The 19,681-nt window shown below is 40.3% G+C and overlaps 1 protein-coding gene across 1 annotated transcript; it reads left to right on the top strand.

Moving 5' to 3' along the window:
- The first annotated feature begins 1,074 nt into the window (after nt 1-1,074).
- LOC116466373 (ADP-ribosylation factor-like protein 2-binding protein) lies at nt 1,075-1,515 on the top strand. Its single transcript, XM_032754931.1, has one exon. It carries the CDS (start codon nt 1,075-1,077, stop codon nt 1,513-1,515), a length of 441 nt encoding a protein of 146 aa, XP_032610822.1.
- Nucleotides 1,516-19,681: the final 18,166 nt, after the last annotated feature.

Here is a 19,681-nt window from a genome sequence, read left to right as displayed (position 1 = left end):
AAATTTGTCAATATTTGAAACCCTAAAATTAATTAAAGGGAAAAAAATTTCCTTTTCCAACATCATTGCTTATTTAACAGATGGAGCACCAATAATGCAAGTTTAGAGCCAACTTTAAAAAGAGATACCGGGTGTTTTAACAAGTCATTTTATTATTCATCAACAACTTAATTACCAAGTCTCAGAGAACAAGATAATCATCAATGAATGTTTAAAAATAATCCCTTCACTGACAGATTATTCATAATCTTTCAAATGTCATTTAAGTGTTTGAATGTCATGTCCAAATAAGATGGGTCACCAAGCAAATATTTTAAAAAGGTTTGGCTCACATTATGGACCTTTATGGATCTTTAACATGATCAATAAAAATATATATATAATTGGAAACACTTCAAATTGATGAGGTATAGCCTTCAAGCATATTTGAAAAGGTCATTATTCAAATTATAATTTTTAATTTATATTTTGTATATTAATATATTTACTTTCAAATATACAGAAAAGTTGAAAGACTAGGACATGCTTGTCCAACTCATAGCACATGGGCCACATGTGGACCAGGACAGCTTTGAATGCGGCCCAACCCAAATTCATAAACTTTCTTAAAATATTATGAATTTTTTTGTGATTTTCTTTTTAACTCATCTGCTATAGTTAGTGTTAGTGTATTTTATGTGTGGCCCAAGACAGTTCTTCTTCCAATGTGGCCCAGGGAAGCCAAAACATTGGACACTCTTGGATTAGACCAAGGAACACCCATATGCCTGCCACCTACATTCGGCAATTGCAAGTATTTTGCTGTAATTGCTTCCTATATGTTTGTATATTTGACTAAAACCTTTCAAAGTAAAATACAGTGACCATGCTATTTCACCTCTGAGTTCTTAATCATGAATCTCCTAAATATAAGGATATTCTCTTGCATAACCACAATGTTATTACTATACCTTAAAAAATTCAGGAGTGGGCCGCAGCCTGGGCAATAAGTCTTCCCCCAGCAGACCTCTGTGCCCTAGAAACCATAGGGACCCAATGGGTCAGCTCACTTGGGTGGATGCAGTAGCACCAACCATGGGCACTTTAGAAGAAGGCTTCGTTGTGCCCTTCTCCTCTGACTCTGATGCACATTTTGATGCTGTGGTTGGACATTTAGAGGACGTTATCACAGATGAAGATTTCAAGTTATTACAGAGAAATTTCATCAACAACTGCTGCCAGGAGTTTGAGGACACCGAAGGGAATAAACTCACCTACACACCTATTTTTAATGAATATATTTCTTTGGCAGAAAAGTATATAGAAGAACAGTTGCTGGAGCGAATTCTTGGCTTTACCATGGCAACTTTCACAACGTTACAGCACCACAGAGATGAAGCAGTTGGTGACATACTCCAAACGCTGCTCACATTTACAGATTTTCTGGCTTTTAAAGAAATGTTTCTGGACTGCAAAGCAGAAAAAGAAGGCCAGAGACTGGACTTAAGCCGTGGTTTAGTGGAGACTTCATTGTGAAAATCATCTTCTATGACAGCTTCTCAGAACAATCTGCAGCACTAGGACCTACCTCCAGACAATGAATGGTATCATTTTCATTTTCGCGGGCTCAGTAGTTCAATAGGCTCGGCTCATGATGACAGGAGAACGTATCCTGGAAAAATTCATTCTGTTCCGCAACTCTTCATTTGCATTAAATATTGATGGGGTAAAAGCCAAAATGATCTAACCCTCCTGGACCTATTTATCCTGAAACATCTTGTTGGGTTTTTGTTTTTGTTTTTGTTTTGAGACAGGGTCTCGCTCTGTAGCCCAGGCTGTACTGCAGTGGCCCAATCTCGGCTCACTGCAGCTTCCACCACCCTGGTTCAAATGATTCTCCTGTCTCAGCCTCCCAAGTAGCTGGAATTACAGGCACCCACCACCACACCCAGCTAATTTTTTTGTATTTTTAGTAGAGACGGGGTTCCACCATGTTGGCCAGGCTGGTTTTGAACTCATGACCTCAAGTGATCCGCCTGCCTCAGCCTCCCAAAGTGCCAGGATTACAGGCGTGAGCCATCATGCCCACCCTTCCCCCGGCCGAATCACCTTCTTGTATTCATTAACCCTAATATTCCTCCCCTCCCCAAGTAGGTACCTCTCTCAGGTGCTTCTGACTCAGGCAGCTTGTGAGCAAGCCCATGTCAAGCATTCCACCCTGTGGGGGGGCCTTTCCCCACCCCAGCATTCATGTTTGTGTATCAAAACCCACCATCATGAACTCTCTTTATCCCAGCAGGGTTTGCAGAAATTTTTTGTGCACTTGCATCTCATTTTTGACATGGGTTAGAGTTTTAGTTCTTCAGCCTCAATGAGGTTTTTTATATTTATCTGGGGTGTTACTCCAGCCAGCTGTCCATCTTGAGATTTTTGAATCTCCTGTGATCACAGCTTGTCCTGGCTGGAGGAATCAACTGAAAGAGATGTTCTTTATCTAAAAGCTACATGTGAAAACTCCTGGTCTTACATTTGAAGTCCTTGTGTGACTATGTCTTCTGCTGGTCCTGATTAGTCCCACTATTTTCAGAAGTCTCTTTGAAGCGTTATTTTTGGAAAATACTTGTATAGATGAATTCTCAGGCTAACCTAGTAGTCTGAGTAGCCTTGCAGTAAGGGAAATCAAAACTTAAGCAGGGAAGGGGGTGGGGTATGACCTTATAAGGGGATAATGCAACTTAGGCAATACCAGAAAGATTGTAACCCCATAGTACTCGACCAGTGAGGAACTTGGGGAGGGACTTGCATGCTAGGAGATAAATTACCTGCTGTGACTGCCCTGGGTGTGCCTGCCTATCAGACACCTGATCTTGCAAGACCGCCATTAAAAGTATCGTTTCCACTGGATATGATTTTGGAACTTCCATGATTGCCCACTTAAAGATCAAAGTATTATATACTGTGTGCTTTTTAGTGAATGTTACGAAGGCAAAAATGCTTTCTACGTTGGCATTCATTCCTATTTTACTGGGCACCTATGAATGCATGCTGTGTACTAGAAACACACTAAAAGGTGTCCGTTCTTATAGCATGTTTGTATGTTTGCATGTTTGCTGAAAATCCTTTCTGTATAAACAAGTTTGCTGGGTTCTCAGGGTTAGGTAGGGACTTTGCCATTTCTTACTGTCAAAATCTCTCCTACGGAGATGGTGTTCCACTGCCAGTCTAGCTCAGCATGAGTAGGAAATAGTAAACACCCTTACCAGTCATCTGTCTGCTTTGGTTTAGTGCAACGTGTGGTAGAATATTACTTATCAGAAAACATGTATGTCATCTCTGGAAAGAAGAAAAATCACAGCAGTTCAAGTCTCAATGTGTACTTTTGATTTTTTAAAATTAAAAATTAAGAATCTGTACTGACTTTTCACTTGGCTATCTTACTTTTAAAGGACAAGCTACAAGTGATGTGTTTTTCTGTACTGATGCATCACTTATCAAATGCTTTTGTACCATGAGTAAAAAAAAATTCAGAATCATTATTTAATGTCATCTAATACTCAGTTCATTTTCAAATGTCTCCAACTGTCCCCAAAACACCTTTTGACAATAACAAAAATCAATTGCATTTGTGCATCATGACTCTATTTTAAGCTAGAAAATTTCTTGACCCTATTTTTTAATATAATTTTTATAAAATTGACCTTTTTTTACTAAGCCAGTTGTCCTTTCGAATTTCCACATTCTGAATTTTTCTGACTGTCTCTTCATGGTGCCATTTAACTTATTCCTCCCTCATATCCCTATAAATATGAAATGAGCTCTATAGACTTCATTAGATTCACATCAAACATTTTTGGCAAGAATCATATGTAATGCTTATACTTCATATTTCCTCACATCAGGAGGTAGCAGATGTCAGGTTTCCTCCTATAACTATTGCCAAGGAGGGCACAGTCCTATCTCTCCACTGCAAAGGTAGAGCTACAGCGCAAATGAGGTCCTTCTTACATTTTAAGGAAAGGAGCGCAATCTTATTATAGTATAGGGAATTATCCTGACTTAATCAATAAATATAATATTTTTTAAATAAGCTTGCCAGATTAGTCTTTTCAGGCTACTAACAGAATACCACAGACTGAGTGACTCATAAAAAAAACAAATATTTATTTCTCACCATTCTAGAGAGTGGGAAGTCCAAGATCAAGGTGCCAGTAGATTCTGTGTCTGGTAAGGGCCCTATTCCGGATTCACAGATAGTCGCCTTTTTGCTGTGTCCTCTCATGGCAGAAGGGGCGAAGAATCTCCCTGGAGTCTCTTTTATAATGGCACTAATCACATTCATGAGGGATCTGCCCTCATAGTCTAATCGCCCCCAAAGGACCCACCTCCTAATACCGTCACCAGGGGTGTTAAGATTTTAACATTTAAATTTTAAGGCCACATAACCATTCAATGCATTGCACTTGCTCAATGATAGTTTTTATAGTTTTCAGCTTTGCCGCATAATCTAACATAAGGGTAGGTTAAAAGATACTGACTCAGAAATATATTGCTCTCATTTGGATGCTGTGATGATTAGGTTTAAAGATCCATTAACATTTTACAATACCAGATTGGGTGGTTTCAAACAGATGTGGAATATCTTTGCCAGCATTTTCAAGAAAAGTTAATTGATTTCAGTATGGTGCCTTTCATATTAAAAAAAATGTAATTGGACTTGGAGGACAACGTATGATTTAATCTGTCATAATAAAAAGATCTCGGATCCAGCTAAGACTTTCTCACCCACTTGTTTGAAAATAATCTAAATTATGGCAGCATTCCTCCCATTCAAGTACTAACCAGGCCTGACCCTGCTTAGTTTCTGAGATCAGATGAGATCAGGTGGGTTCAGGGTGGTATGGCCAAATGGCAACATTCCTCCTACACATATAGCTGAGGATTGTTTCAAAATGCTTACCGCGAATGTCATGAAAATCAATTGCAAACTGGTGACAGGAGATTTTAAGCTAACTTTAATAGACTCTGTACAAAATATTGAACCATAGACCTAGGAAACAGACATGTCATTGAATTTTAATACAAGATATTGTTTTCAAATATTTCATATTATTAGCATGTATTTGTTTAAGTTGAAAGTACTATGATAAGATATATATGTTATGATAATTACATTTTGAAACTGTTGTTATTAGTCTGTTCTCACGCTACTAATAAAGACATACCCAAGACTGGGTAATTTATAAAGGAAAGAGGTTTAATGGACTCACAATTCCACGTGGCTGGGGAGGCCTCACAATCATGGCCAAAGGCGAAAGCCACGTCTTACATGGCGGCAGGCAAGAGAGAATGAGAGCCAAATGAAAGGTGAAACCCCTTATAAAATCATCAGATCTCATGACACTTATTCACCACCAAGAGAACAAGGGGGAAACCAAGAGAACATGGGGGAAACCATCCCTGTAATTCAATTATCTCCCACTGTGTCCCTCCCATAACACGTGGGAATTATGGGAGCTACAATTCAAGATAAGATTTGGGTTGGGACACAGCCAAACCATATCATCAGTATATTTATTTTTTGGCTACTTGTTTTTTTCTCTACCATTTGGAATTCCCAGAGCACAATCTCTTAGAGCCTCTTGTCTGATGGTTTCTTTTTCCAGTCTACTCTATTCACCATTGCTTATCAGAGAATGGTCACCCATGTACTTTTAAGCTCTAGAGACTGGTCGTATAACTAAATAAATTGTGGGATTTTAAGACATTATGTGAGATACTGTTATCCATATCATGTGTCACAATATAATTATTTTGTCCTTCGTTTTTAAATAATGCCCAACTCATTTTCTCCCTTCAATGCCCATAATTTGTCTTGGATGTTTTCCCCACTTCAGTTAAAGGTTTTCATCTTGTTCTCTTATCATATACAAACTAGTGTGGTTTGTTTTAGTTTCTCCTAAACTATTTCTATTCTGGTGTTTACATATGCCTCTGTTCTTTCCTTTTCCTGTACCTCGTATTTTAAAATGACCTGTATTTCTTATTTATTTTATCAGATGAGTGCATTTGACTACATCATTATAGTTCTGCCTAATTGTGCCTGGAAATTAAAACGTTAGATACACATATTATTAGATTATAAATTACTTTCTTCTTTATGTCTCCTTTATATTACATTTAGGACAGTGTGGAATATTTTCAATTGTGATAAAAATAAACATCCCCAAATCTACCATACTGACCATTTTAAAATATACAGCTCTACAGTGCTAAGTATATTTACACTGTTGTGCAATCCATCTCCAGAACTTTTCATCTAGTGAAACTGCAACTCTATACCCCTGAAACAACTCTCTATTTTTCCCTCCTCTCAGCCCCTGAGGATAATGTTGATTTTTAAATTCTCTGCATAAGCATGTCATTTTAAATGCGAATTTTATTTTGAGATTGCGAAAGAAATTTTACAAAATATTTGTTTAAAAAAATGAGAGAGCTTTGGGTCCAACAGAGTCCAGAACCACCACGGTAAGCTCCTGGAAGGAAGAGTGCTTTATTTACCTTGGTGTTTCCAGGGCCTGCCACGGCGTAAATAATAGAAGCTCAATGAATACATATTGAAAGAATGAGTGACTGGAAAGCTAAGCGAAGCCAGACATAGTGGCTCATACCTACAATCCCAGTTCTTTGGGAGGCCAAGGTAAGAGGATTACTTGAGGCCAGGAGTTCAAGACCGGCCTGGGCAAAATGGCAAAACCCCATCTCTACAAAATAAATAAATAAATTAATTAATTAATTTAATATGCTGGATGTGGTGGCACTGACATGTAGTCCTGGCTACAAGGGAAGCTGAGGCAGGAAGATCACTTGAGGCCAGGAGTTTGAAGCTGCAGTGAGCTATGATTGCACCACTGCATCCAGCCTGGGTGACAGAGCAAGACCCTGTCAATAAAAAAAAAAAAAGAAGAAAGAAAAGAAAGAGAAGAAAGAAAGAAAAGAAAGAAAGAAAGAGAAAGAAAGAAAGAAGAAAAGAGAGAGAGGGAGGAAGGAAAAAAAAGGAAAGAAAGGAGAAAACGAAAAGTTAAGCAAGAGAAACCACTATCACTCACAAAAGATCACATATTGTATGATATCAGTTAATGAAATGCCCAGGATAGGCAAATCTATCAAGACAGAGACAGAAAGTAGATTTGAGGTTGCCTCGGGATGGGAAAGGAAAAGAGCTGGGAGGAAGAATGGGAATGACTGCTGATAGGTACAGGGTTTTTTTCTGAATTGAAAAAAATCCAAAGTTAGGTTAAGGTTACACAACTCTGGAAATATACTAAAAAAAAAATTGAATTGTACACTTAAAATGGGTAACCTTTATGGTACATAAATTATATCTCAATAAATTCTTTTAAAGAATTGATTGAATACATCCTAAAAACCTATAGTTACCATCCTTAACAAGTCCTTTAGGACTTCACCAAAAGTTCAACCAATTATGATTTTATGCTTTCATTTGAAACGCTAAGTAGTCTCAGAATATCAGATGTACAATTACGTCTTATGTCCAAAGTAAAATACACATTATTATTTTATTTTATTAAATCATTCAGAACAAATTGTATTCAACCAACTCAGCAGTACAGTGTAAACTCAAGAGAAGGGAACTATGGAATTGCTTCCTTCTGTATCAGTAACAGATTAAACAAAATTAAACAAGCAAATGACACTTAAGAAGTAAGCTTACTCATCCATGGTGGATCCCCTGTGGGCAGAGTGCCATGGAAACCTCTTACAGCCAAGTGTATGAGGAATAAATCCTGGTCATGAGGATTAGACCCTTGATTTCACCTGTGGAGAAGTGGGTGCTTCCCCACCTGTGGTGCTGAGCTGGCAGAATGGGGCTGGAGTCAAGGTTATGTCGAGGTAATCTTTATTTTTTATTTTTATTTTTATTTTTATCTTATTTTATTTTATTTTATTTTATTTTACTTTGAGATAGAGTCTCACTCTGTCACCCAGGCTGGAGTGCAGTGGTGCAATCTTGGTCCACTGCAACCTACAACTCCTGGGTTCAAGCAATTCTCCTCCCTCAGCCTCCTGAGTAGCTGGGACTACAGGCGTGTGCCATCACGCCTGGCTAATTTTTGTATTTTTAGTAAAGACAGGGTTTCACTATGTTGGCCAGGCTGGTCTCGAACTCCTGACCTCAGGTGATTCGCCCACCTTGGCATCCCGAAGTGCTGCGATTGCAGGTGTGAGCCACCACGGAGTTATCCTTTAAATCTTAGATTATGATCCTTCCTATGCCAAGGAAGGGCTGATTCTTTCATGTGCTTGCACATTAAAGCCCCCCGTACCAGGGCCAGATTAGGTGTCCCTCCAATATTTACTGTTAAACATGGCCATGGAGTGTTTACCCAACGGCCAACTAAAAACTACTTGATCATTGCTTTTCTTTTCTTTTCTTTTTTTTTTCCTTTTAGAAAACTTCGGTACTCCCGTCACTGATACTTGATTAATATACCTGGCACTCTGGCTTAATTCTTCTGAGGAATTTCAGTAGCATCTAAAGTTATTTTCTCAACTCAAAAGCATTTTTGTTGTTCTTCCAGAGGATATAGCCCTGATGTTAACGTATTCTTTTTCTCCTGTCTGACAATGTGAGACAATGCAGTTGACCCCTTGAACAACACAGGGGTTAGGGGCACTGATCCCTGTGCAATTGAAAATCCTTATATAACTTATGAGTCCCAAAAATCTTCAATATTAATAGTCTACTCTTAACTGGAAGCCTTACTGAGAACATAAACAGTATATTTTGTATGTTATACATATCACATACTGTATTCTTACAATAAAGTAAACTAGAGAAAAGAAAACTGTATTAAGAGAATCATAAGGAATACAAAACATATTTACTATTCATTAAGTGGATCATTATAAAGATTTTCATCCTTGTTGTCTCACATTCAGTAGGATGAGGAGAACAAAGAGAAGAGGTTGGTCTTGCTGTCTTAGGAGTGGCAGAGTCAGAAGAAAATCCACATATAAGTGGACCTGCATAATTCAAACCCCTGTTTTTCAAGGATCAACTGTAGTTCACAACAAAACAGTGGTAAGTATACATAATAGAGAGGGTATGAAAGCTCTGTTTTTAACCTTGTTTGAAAAATCATTTCCAGGCCAGGCATGTTGGCTCAAGCCTGTAATCCTAGCACTTTGGGAGGCCGAGGCGAGCGAATCACCTGAGGTCAGGAGTTCAAGACCAGCCTGGCCAACATGGCAAAACCCTGTCTCTATTAAAAATACAAAAATTAACTAGGTGTGATGGCACATGCCTGTAATCCCAGCTACTTGGGAGGCTAAGGCAGGATAATTGCTTGAACCTGGGAGGTGGAGGTTACAGTGAGCCGAATTCGGGCCACAGCACTCCAGCCTGGGTGATAAGAGCAAGACGCGATCTCAAACAAAAAAAAGAAAAGAAAAAAAGAAAAATCAGTTCCAATAACAATTCTTGCTTTTCAACTTTATTTTCGTGACTCCTTGATTGATTCAACATGATTTTAAGAAAAGTCCTGTTCCCTGGGACTGCATTACAAACTGTCTAGATAGCTCCCATGAAATGGAAATTAACCCCACACCAGGAAAGGCAAATTGTCCTATAGAATAAGTAGACTTCCACAGACTTTGATCAAAACAAAATCTTCCCTAAGAGTCCACCAGGCTCATACTGGTAAATCTAAAATAACTTCATGTCAAGGCAGGTAAAAACTGGCCACAATTATGGCCACAATTTTGTAAAAAGTAGCATTTAGAAGTTGTAACTGTAGTTCTAAAAATGAAGTAAGCATCCTGATCCATAAGGTGTCGATGAAGCTCCAGACGTTTTTGTTATAGAAAAAAAATGACCAACTGTCATCTGTCGGTTGTATTCTGAAAACTTGATTTTTTTTTACTTTACTTTTTCTTTTTTTTTGAGATAGGGTCTCACTCTGTCACCCAGGCTGGAGTGCAGTGGCATAATCACAGCTCACTGCAGCCTCAATCTCCTGGGCTCAAGTGATCCTCCTGCCTCAGCCTCCCAAGTAGTTGGAACTACAGGCACGTGCCACAACATCTAGCTAATTTTTTTTTTTTTTTTGTAGAGATGGGATTTCACCATGCTGCCCAGGCTGGTCTCGAACTCCTGGGCTCAAGTGAACCTCCTGCCTCAGCCTCCCAAAGTGTTGGGATTACAAGTGTGAGCCACCATGCCTGGCACACATTCTGAGCACTTTAAAGGACACTGTAAGCCAATAAAATAGGCTGGCACATATTTAAGGAGTCTCTGGACATCCAGGAGCCCTTCACACTCATCAGAACTCTTGGGATGACCCAGACTCTGACCACATGATTGATTACATTCAAACTTTAGAGCCATTCCCACCCAAAATACGTGGCTTGTCTTTGTGCACACATCACAGCAGGTACCAAAATACTCTTCAAGAGGATAAACACCAAAGGCCATGGAGGATAGCCACCAAAAATTGGGTTGGCCCACAAAACACAGAACTAATGGTGGTGACATCTTACTGTTACTTTGCTCACATTAATTGAAAAAGACTAGTGTAAGAAGAGGAAACAGGTAATGATGCAAAACAAGCAGCATCTATACTCTACCCTCCGATGACCACAACAATGGTGAACAAATATTTAAATGTAGTTTCCCTAATTTTAGCCATCTACCAGCCCTTTGTCATCTAAAAGTACACTAGTGCTGCTTGCCTCTGTGTCTCTGTCATCTCTGTCCTTGCCACCCCCCAGGGAGTCTGTGGCATTTGCTTAGCTCGGGAACTGAGCCTACGCAAATATTCAAAAGGATGTCAGCTTGTTTCCCACTGCCCTACTTTTTGCAGCAAGTTCCGTTTAATTTTGAAGGCAGACTATTTGGTTCACAGGATGAAACGATTTCTAATACCTCACAAGAACATGTGAGTTGTATTTTTGTTTTGGTTCTCCATTTATTTATTTATTTATTTATTTATTTGGAGACAGGGTCTCGCTCTCTCACCCAGGCTGGAATGCAGTGGCATAATCTCAGCTCACTACAGCCTTGACCTCCTTGGGCTCAAATGATCTTCCCACCTCAGCCTGGGACTACAGGTGTGCGCTACCACACCCGGCTTATTTTTTGTTGATTTTTTTGTAGAGATGAGGTCTCACTATTTGCCCAGGCTGTTTAAAAAACAGTCTGTTTTTTAAACGGTCTTGAACTCCTGAGCTCAAGTGATGTGCCTGCCTTGGCATCCCAAAGTGTTGAGGTTACAGGCGTGAGCCACCACACCCAGCACGAGGTGTATTTGGATTGGAACCGGATCCATGGATGGCGTGAAGTCAGCGTCCATCCCCTCGGCTTGGATATTGCAAGGCCAGCTCTTTTCTGATGCTGGACAGATTCCAGGAGCCTCGCCTTCTGTTTAACTAAGTTTGTTCTCCAGGAAGACATTTCTTTTGATGGCTTGATTCAGTGCTTCTCTGTTTCCCAAAGTAATGATTATGGCATTTATGCTCTTTCCAAAGCACAACTTGTTTGTACTCAGTTCCCTGACAGATTTCTGTAACTGATCTTTAATCACTTTAGCCTATGCTAGACCATCCTCTAATGCTCAGATCTCCGGGGAGCCTTTAGAATGTTGCATTGTGAATTTTCTTTGGCCATGTATACCTCCATATAGAGTCTGGTACTTTTAGTCAGAAGGTCCCTGTTCCCAGTTTAATTTGTTCTAGCTGTTTTTCCAATCCAACTTTATATTCCTATCTTTCCCCCTATTCACTGCATTCTGGTTATATGTTATAGCAGATCTGTGTAAAATGTAGGGTCTTCTTCTGAGATGAAGTCCCTCTTCTTGAATTCCTCCAACATGTAAACTAGTGAGGAAATTAGTCTTCTTGTGGTATGGTTTCCAGGCTCAGCAGGTGAGGACTCTCACTGATAGCAATAAGGAATCTAAAACATTTTTTGTATATTGTTAGTACACGGAAATTCAGTATTATCCCAAACTATTACCTCCCTGCTTTAGTGTATATCATGAACAATTGACTGCATAGATCCCATGATAACAGTGATAGTAATATAAATTGAAGAGATTGGGAACGCGGTTGTGGGGGTACCACCTCGAATGATGGTGGGGTAACTTAGCAACTGAGGTACCTTAGCATTAGAGCTCTTCTGTGGGAAAAATGGCAAGGATGAATGAGAAAACCACAGTATATTATGAAAAAAGTTGAAGATCTCAGTGGCCCAAACCATGACTACACAAATTATAACAGTAACTACTTTTCTTCCTGTTGTCTCATAGTTCTGAGTAAGTCCCCAAGGAAGAGAACACCAGGGCTTAGGTGCCCACACTTATGTGCCAGCTCCCTGGGCACCAGCGTGGTCCCAAACTGGTTCTGTACTCTGAAACTCATTCCCCCTCTTCAGCCCAGCTGAAAGTGGCAAAACCAAATAAAATGCCAAGAGAGGATTTCTTCTAAGAGAGTGGCAAGTGAACTGTGTGTTTCCTTTGTCAAAAAACAAAATCTCAACAAATTCAATTTAAAATTTAATTGGAGTTTATTAGCAATTCATGAATCAAGCGGCACCCCATCTAAAGATTTGGACAGGTGTTCTGCTGGACATGGAAAACCAGTCCGTTTTTTAAAGGTAGCTTTAGCAGGAACAAGGAAATAGTATAATACAAAAAGCAGATTGGTTAGTGTCAGATTACTTTCCTTGTAAGGGTTAGAGCAGAGGGGACTTCCTTATTATGTGGGCTAAAACTGGGCTGATCAGAGGTTTGGCTATCATCTCTTTCCTGATTTCTCAGAAGGTCAGATTAAACAACCTATTTTCAGTTTGGGGATGTGGAACTTGAGCATGAGTGACTACATTCTGGTTTGGTCTGCTGGAACCTGGTGCAGGAGCTCAGTCTAAATCAATGGACTCTCATAAATTTAACACCCTTCTTCCTTTCAAGATAAATGAGTAGGACTTAGAAAAAACATTATAGAGAAATTGCACACATATACCGTATAGTTTGGATGGTGACAAGGAATGTTGCCTGAATCTTTCTAAAATACATCTAAAAGCAAGTGACTAGCTAAAGCTGTCTTGATAAAAATGTAAAAGGATAGGCACACCAGTAGCTATAGGAGCCAGCTTCTCTTTTTTCTCTGGTAGGGCAAGATGGTTGGGCTTTAGTTATCCCAAAAGGACTCTGTCCAGGAGGACCACATGTGGCAGTATGGCGATCCACCAGCAGAAAGATGCTAAGTAATGGGTATCACCTAAATCAGGGGAACAGAAGTCATAGAAGCCCCCAGAAAGGAAGCCATCATTAGGACATCTGTCACATGAAAAGCCTCAACTACAGATTCCAGTAGCACCCACCATCTATGATTCGCTCTTCAACTGTAGCTCTCCCCATCCCTGTGCCTTAGTTGAAGGAGTCAAAAACAGCAACATAGCCAGGCATGGTGGTGGCATGCACCTGTAATTCTAGCTACTCAGGAGGCTGAGGCAGGAGAATCACTTGAACCCGGAAGGTGGAGGTTGCAGTGAGCCGAGATCATGCCATTGCACTCTGGCCTGGACAACAAAAGCAAAACTCCGTCTCAAAAAGAAAAAAAAAATCCCAACAGTAAGTAGGGGAGAAAGTGGAGGACAGGAGAATGAAGAAACTGGGCATGCTGTCTGCCTACCACCCCGCTAGTTAATTTTCAGACTTGAATTATAAAGGAGAGAAGTTCCAAAGTACATGAAAAAAAATGAAGTTTGATATTATTGTTTTCCAAGGCTTTTTGTAGCCTGAAAATGAGATTGCTTATTAATTCATGAAAGTGAATAGAGAAACTAAGGGATTGTCCCAAAATATTCTCCAGAGTTGAGAAAGAAAAAGAGACACATCAGGTCTGAAGAAAGTGGTAGAAGAAAATAGTTATTTCCTAAATCCTACCAATCCAGCTCATTCAATAAACTGATTACCCTGCCATTACCCTTAATTGAGCCCTTTTAAAGTGCTGGCATATTATCTCATTTAATACTGTAGAGGGGAAAAGTAACTTCTTTTCCTCACCCATCACAAGGGTCATGGCTAATACTCCTATGACAAAAGACAGATTAATGAGAGAAAAGCTTAACAAATTTATTTAACAAAAGTTTTACTTGAAACGAGAGCCTTCAGAAATAAACACCCAAAGAAATAGAGAAAACTGTGTTTTCCTGCCTAGGTTTGATAAAGAGTGGATAGTCATGTAAAAGTATAATTGGGCAAAGGGGATATGATCTAGCAGTAATAAACTGGGGGAACTTAGCAAGGCCTGTTTGTTCAGACTCTTCTTAGCGTCACTATGTCTTCAATCCTTTCCTCTGAGTTTAGGGCAGGACACCTGTCACATGAGGTTCTTATGACCTACTTTCAGGAGAGGTATGTCAAAGAATTCTTTTACAGCCAGCTCTCACACATAAAGATAGGAGAAGGTCAGACAGTGGCCTCCAAGCTTCCATATTTGGGGTAGCGTGTCCTGGATCCCATCAATAATAACAGCAAATCTATAAGGTAGGCCAGTTCTCACAGTCTCTTGCTAATTTAGGGATAAGATTCCCTTGGGGCTTATTAAAAATAAACACGGAGGCCGGGCATAGTGGCTCATGCCTGTAATCCCAGAACTTTGGGAGACCAAGGCGGTCAGATTGCCTGAGCTCAAGAGTTCAAGACCAGCCTGGGCAACCTGGTGAAACCCCATCTCCACTAAAATACAAAAGATTAGCCGGGTGTGGTGCCATGCGCCTGTAATCCCAGTTACTCAGGAGGCTGAAGAAGAATTGCTGGAACCTGGGAGGCAGAGGTTGCAGTGAGCCAAGATGGCACCACTGCACTCCAGCCTGGGCAACAAGAGGAAGATTCTACCTCCAAAAAATAAATAAATAAATAAATAAACAAGCATTGAAAGAAAGAAAGAAAGAAAGAAGAAGAAAGAAAGGCAAGAAAGAGTAAAAATGAGTCCTGATGATAAGGACCCTGCACGATCGTTTTTAAATATGAGGAAAAAAGGAAATCTTTACCTAAGACAATTCCAAACCATAATCCCCCTAAGTAGGCCTTTAAATTTAAATAAAATATGTCCTTTCTGAGAGGCCGTGGAAACACAAACCTTCAGTTCACCCCTTATCTGGACAGAGTACTTATAACCAGAGGTAGGTCTATGCAAAGATGAAACTTAAGTTCCTGATCCTCCACTTTCTCCTCCAAGGCTGGGAGAGGCCAGCAATGTGTTCACATGGTCCTATATTTGTGTAAAATTTGTAAAAGAAAGTAATTATCCTTAATCAGTTGAGCCTACTCACTGTGTCTTTCCACTGGAACTCTCCTTCTGTCACATTTCATCTCATGTTGGATGGTGTTGAAGAGGCACTGGGCCTCCGGGGGTCTGGCTGAGTGAGTGAGGTTGTAATACAGTTATCTTGGGCTTAATGGGATATATTCATGTCATTCACAGTCTCTTCTGTTAATGGTTCAGAGATTGCTCAATGGCTCTCCCAGTGGCTTTCAGGAATATTCCCACTTCCTACAGTGCTGACTCATTGGACATCATGACGAGAAAATGTAGGGCCAGAGGTCAAATCACAGTATAAATGTGTCCTACAACTCTCAGCATGAGCTAGTGGAGGAGAAAAAGAGTTTGAAATGTATAGAGCCAGAAACCGATCTATGGAAAATTATTTGGCGGGGTGCAGTGGCTCACATCTGTAATCCCAGTACTTTGGGAGGCTGAGGCAGGAGGATCCTTTGAGCTCAGGAGTTTGAGACCAGCCTGGGCAACATGGTGAAACCCCGTCCTTTAAAAAGATACAAAAATTTGGCTGGGTGCAGTGGCTCACACCTGTAATCCCAGTACTTTGGGAGGCCAAGGTGGGCAGATCACTTGAGGTCAGGAGTTTGAGATCAGCTGGGCAAACATGGTGAAACCCCATCTCCACTAAAAATACAAAAACTAGCTGGGCATGGTGGCCTGCGCCTGTAATCCCAGCTACTCGGGAGGCTGAGCCAGGAGAATCACTTGAACCTGGAAGACAGAGGTTGCAGTGAGCTGAGATTGTGCTATTGCACTCCAGCCTGGCAACAGAGCAAGACTCCATCTCAAAAAAAAAAAAAAGTTAGCTGGGCATGATAGCGTGTGCCTGTGGTCCCAGGTACTTGGGAGGCTGAGGTACAGGATCACTTGAGCCCTAGAGGTCAACGCTGCATTGAGCTGAGATTGCACCACTGCACTCTAGCCTGGGCAACAGAGCTAGACCCTGTCTCAAAAAAAAAAAAAAAGAAAGAAAGAAAGAAAAAAGAAAGAAAGAAAGGAAGGAAGAAAGAAAGAAAGAAAGAAAGAAAGAAAAAGAAAGAAAGAAAGAAAAGAAAGAAAGAAAGAAAATTATTCTAGTCATCGAATGTGTAAAATTATAAGTAGAAGATTTCTCATCAATGCTTACTCAAAAAGAAGTCTTCTTCTGTTAGGAATATAGCACATACAATAAAAATATGTAAATACATAATGTACCATGTATTTCTTTCCTTTTTTGATGGAAATTGTGCCAAATAGAATTTACCAGAATGTTTGTGCTTTTAAACACAAATATAGCAGTACTATAAGCCGGAAGTACATCTGCAGGTGAATTGCATGTTTTATGTATTATATGATTAGGCATCTTTCCCTGGCTCCCTGTTCTATATCTCTGTCCTTTGAGATCTTCTCTGAGTCCCTTGATGAAGGTATAAAGGCAAGAGTGGTCTAAAATATAGTTAGGGCACTCGTCTTCCCAGATTGCAATGGCCCAGAACAAATACTACTGCGTATATTGGGCTACGAAAGTCATCATCTTTACTCTGTCATTAGAAGCCTTTTTTGCCTAACTAAAAATGGACCTTTGATAAAGTAACCTACTCACATTTCTGTAAATCTCCCATCACTGGAAAAATTAATGTTGCTATAAACTGATGGGGTTTAATGCCTCATTACAGTTCATCTTAGTCAAAATAAAAGCATCTTAATAAATAAGCAACTTAGTTAAACCAACAATTTAACAAGTTTTTTAAAAAATGCCACCCCTGGCCGGGCACAGTGGCTCATGCCTGTAATCCTAGCACTTTGGGAGGCTGAGGCAGGTGGACCACGAGGTCGGTAGTTCGAGACCAGCCTGGCCAACATGGCGAAACCCCATCTCTACTAAAAATACAAAAATTAGCTGGGTGTGATGGTGGGTGCCTGTAATCCCAGCTACTTGGGAGGCTGAGGCAGAAGAATCTCTTGAACCCGGGAGGCGTAAGTTGCAGTGAGCCGAGATTGCACCATTGCACTCGAGCCTGGGCAACAAGAGTGAAACTCTATCTCAAAAAAAAATAAAAAATGCTACCCCCCGCCCACCATCTCTACATATAGCAAGAAGGATGAGAGCATCACCTATTTCTCATCCAGACTCAGACTTTTGCTGCCATGGCAAATGGATCCAGTTGCCAGCTTTATGTTTATATGTGAATCAAGGACTGCTTCTCATTGCCCTTCCAGTCACACTATTTGTCTGGGACCAGACTTATGTAGATTACTGAAAAACAGTTTTTAAAATAAATTTCCCTACTCATGTTCAATTCAGGAGTCAGCTTGGCGTGTATCTGATAAAATCACAATGATTATGAATATATGTCATGTTGCTGTGGCTTGGACGTGGTTTGTTCCCACCAAAACTCATGGAAATTTGAGCCCCAGTGTGGCAATATTGGATGATACGGATTAGTGGGAGGTGTTTGGGTCATGGGGGCAGATCCTTCATGAATGGCTTGGTGCCATTCTCAAGGCAGTAAGTTTTTGCTCTGTCAGGACTGGAATAGTTCTCTCAGGAATGGATTAGTGCCCATGAAAGCTAGCTGTTGTAACGTGAGGCTCCTCCTCCTGTTTTGTCCCCTCTTCACACGTGACTACTTTCCCTGTGACCTTCTCCACTATGTTTTGACCTCCACCATGTCTGGCCCTCACCTGAAGCCAAGCAGATGCTGGTGCCATGCTTCTTGTGAGCTAAATAAATCTCTTTCCTTTATAAATTAGCCAGCCTCAGGTATTCTATTATAGCATCACAAAACAGACTAACACACATGTGTTGATAAAAGAACAGTCCTCGTTCTTTTAGAAGGTCATGCTTGGGGATATTTCTCTGCTATCCTATGTTGTATTAACATATGAGCAATACATCTTGTGACATCTGTGTTAGGCCAGATTCAAGAATGATTTGGGATGTAAAAGACAAAAAACATAGGCACTCAGCCTCTGACTGAAGTGAACATATAAGGCATGACTATCTAAGAATATGTAAGCCCCTAAAACTGCTTCACCTTTCACGATGAGATAAATAAAAAAGTGTTATATATCCAACAATTCTTTAGGAATCTCCTTTCAAAGGAGGTCATCTCCTGGCTGTTCTAAACAAAATCAGAACAGCATTTCTGAAATTCTGAGCACAGTCTCTTTTTTGTTCATGCATTATCTACAAACTGAGGAATGCAGGAAACATAAATAGAGGCTTAAAAATGAACTCTATGTTCATTTTTATTTCCTAATATTCTTCCCACTTTCCTGGAAGCAAAAGATGAGTTGTTGTTTTTAAATAAATTTTAATTAAATAAAATAGTTATATATGATATAATGTGTAATACAGATTGTCATAAACAAATTTCTCATATCAGAATTCTTCATTGTGATTCCTATGCTAAAATAACAATGGTAAAGTTCTGTTTTGGTGAGAATTGGTACTCTGTGGACACCAAGCTTCATAGGTAATTGGAAAAGGATTGAAAAAAGGTGACTGGCAAAAGAAAATTAGAATGGTTCTTTTCCTCAGCCCCCAACTCACAGCATAAATTACTTCTCAGGAAAACATGACGCTGTTTTATGGAGACAAGAAAAAAAGAAAAATAAGCTAGGAAAGGGGAAATGGAGTATAGAGGTGGAAATAGAAGAGAAAAGGCATAGCCCTTTGGTTCTAGAAAATAATTCTTGGAGGGATATAGAGACTGCCAGAGAGGCAAAGTGGAGGAGAGAAGCAGAGTGCAGGCAGTATCCTCATCTTTCACTTTCCCCTTGCTCTGGTGGCCCACTCATTAGTCAAACCCAGTCAGAATCCAGAGACCATGGGAATTCTGGTATGGTTCAGTCCTGCCCGCCACCACCCCTAGCACAGAAAAGAACAGGGGACAGCAAGCAAAGTACATCTATAGGTCAAACAGAGACCAACCAGAAAGCCACGTACAAGCCCAAGTTATGAAGGATCTGAAGAAAGCTGGGAGACAAAGGAAAACTGTCCAGAAAAAAGTAGGTGACCTGAGAGAAAGAGAGCTGGGGAGAGCAGCTGGTCCCTAGACCTGCCTCAATTCTGATGCCATTCTGTTCTAGTTCTGTCCACTCACTGCAATGCCCCACCCTGACCCCCAGACTTGAGGCCCCTTTAATAGGCCTTGCTTCCTTGTCATGAAAAATAAGCCAGATTATCAAAAAAGAATAAGCACTTCTTCATCTCACTGTTTCCCACTTAAAGAGACTACTCCTGGCAGGGCGCTGTGGCTCACGCCTGTAATCACTCCAGGACTTTGGGAGGCCGAGGTGGGTGGATCATGAGGTCAAGAGATCGAGACCAGTCTGGCCAACACGGTGAAACTCC

This window comes from Hylobates moloch, unplaced genomic scaffold, assembly GCF_009828535.3.
Source record: "Hylobates moloch isolate HMO894 unplaced genomic scaffold, HMol_V3 SCAFFOLD_4, whole genome shotgun sequence".
NCBI lineage: Eukaryota > Metazoa > Chordata > Mammalia > Primates > Hylobatidae > Hylobates > Hylobates moloch.
This window is presented reverse-complemented; position numbering and strand designations above follow the sequence as displayed.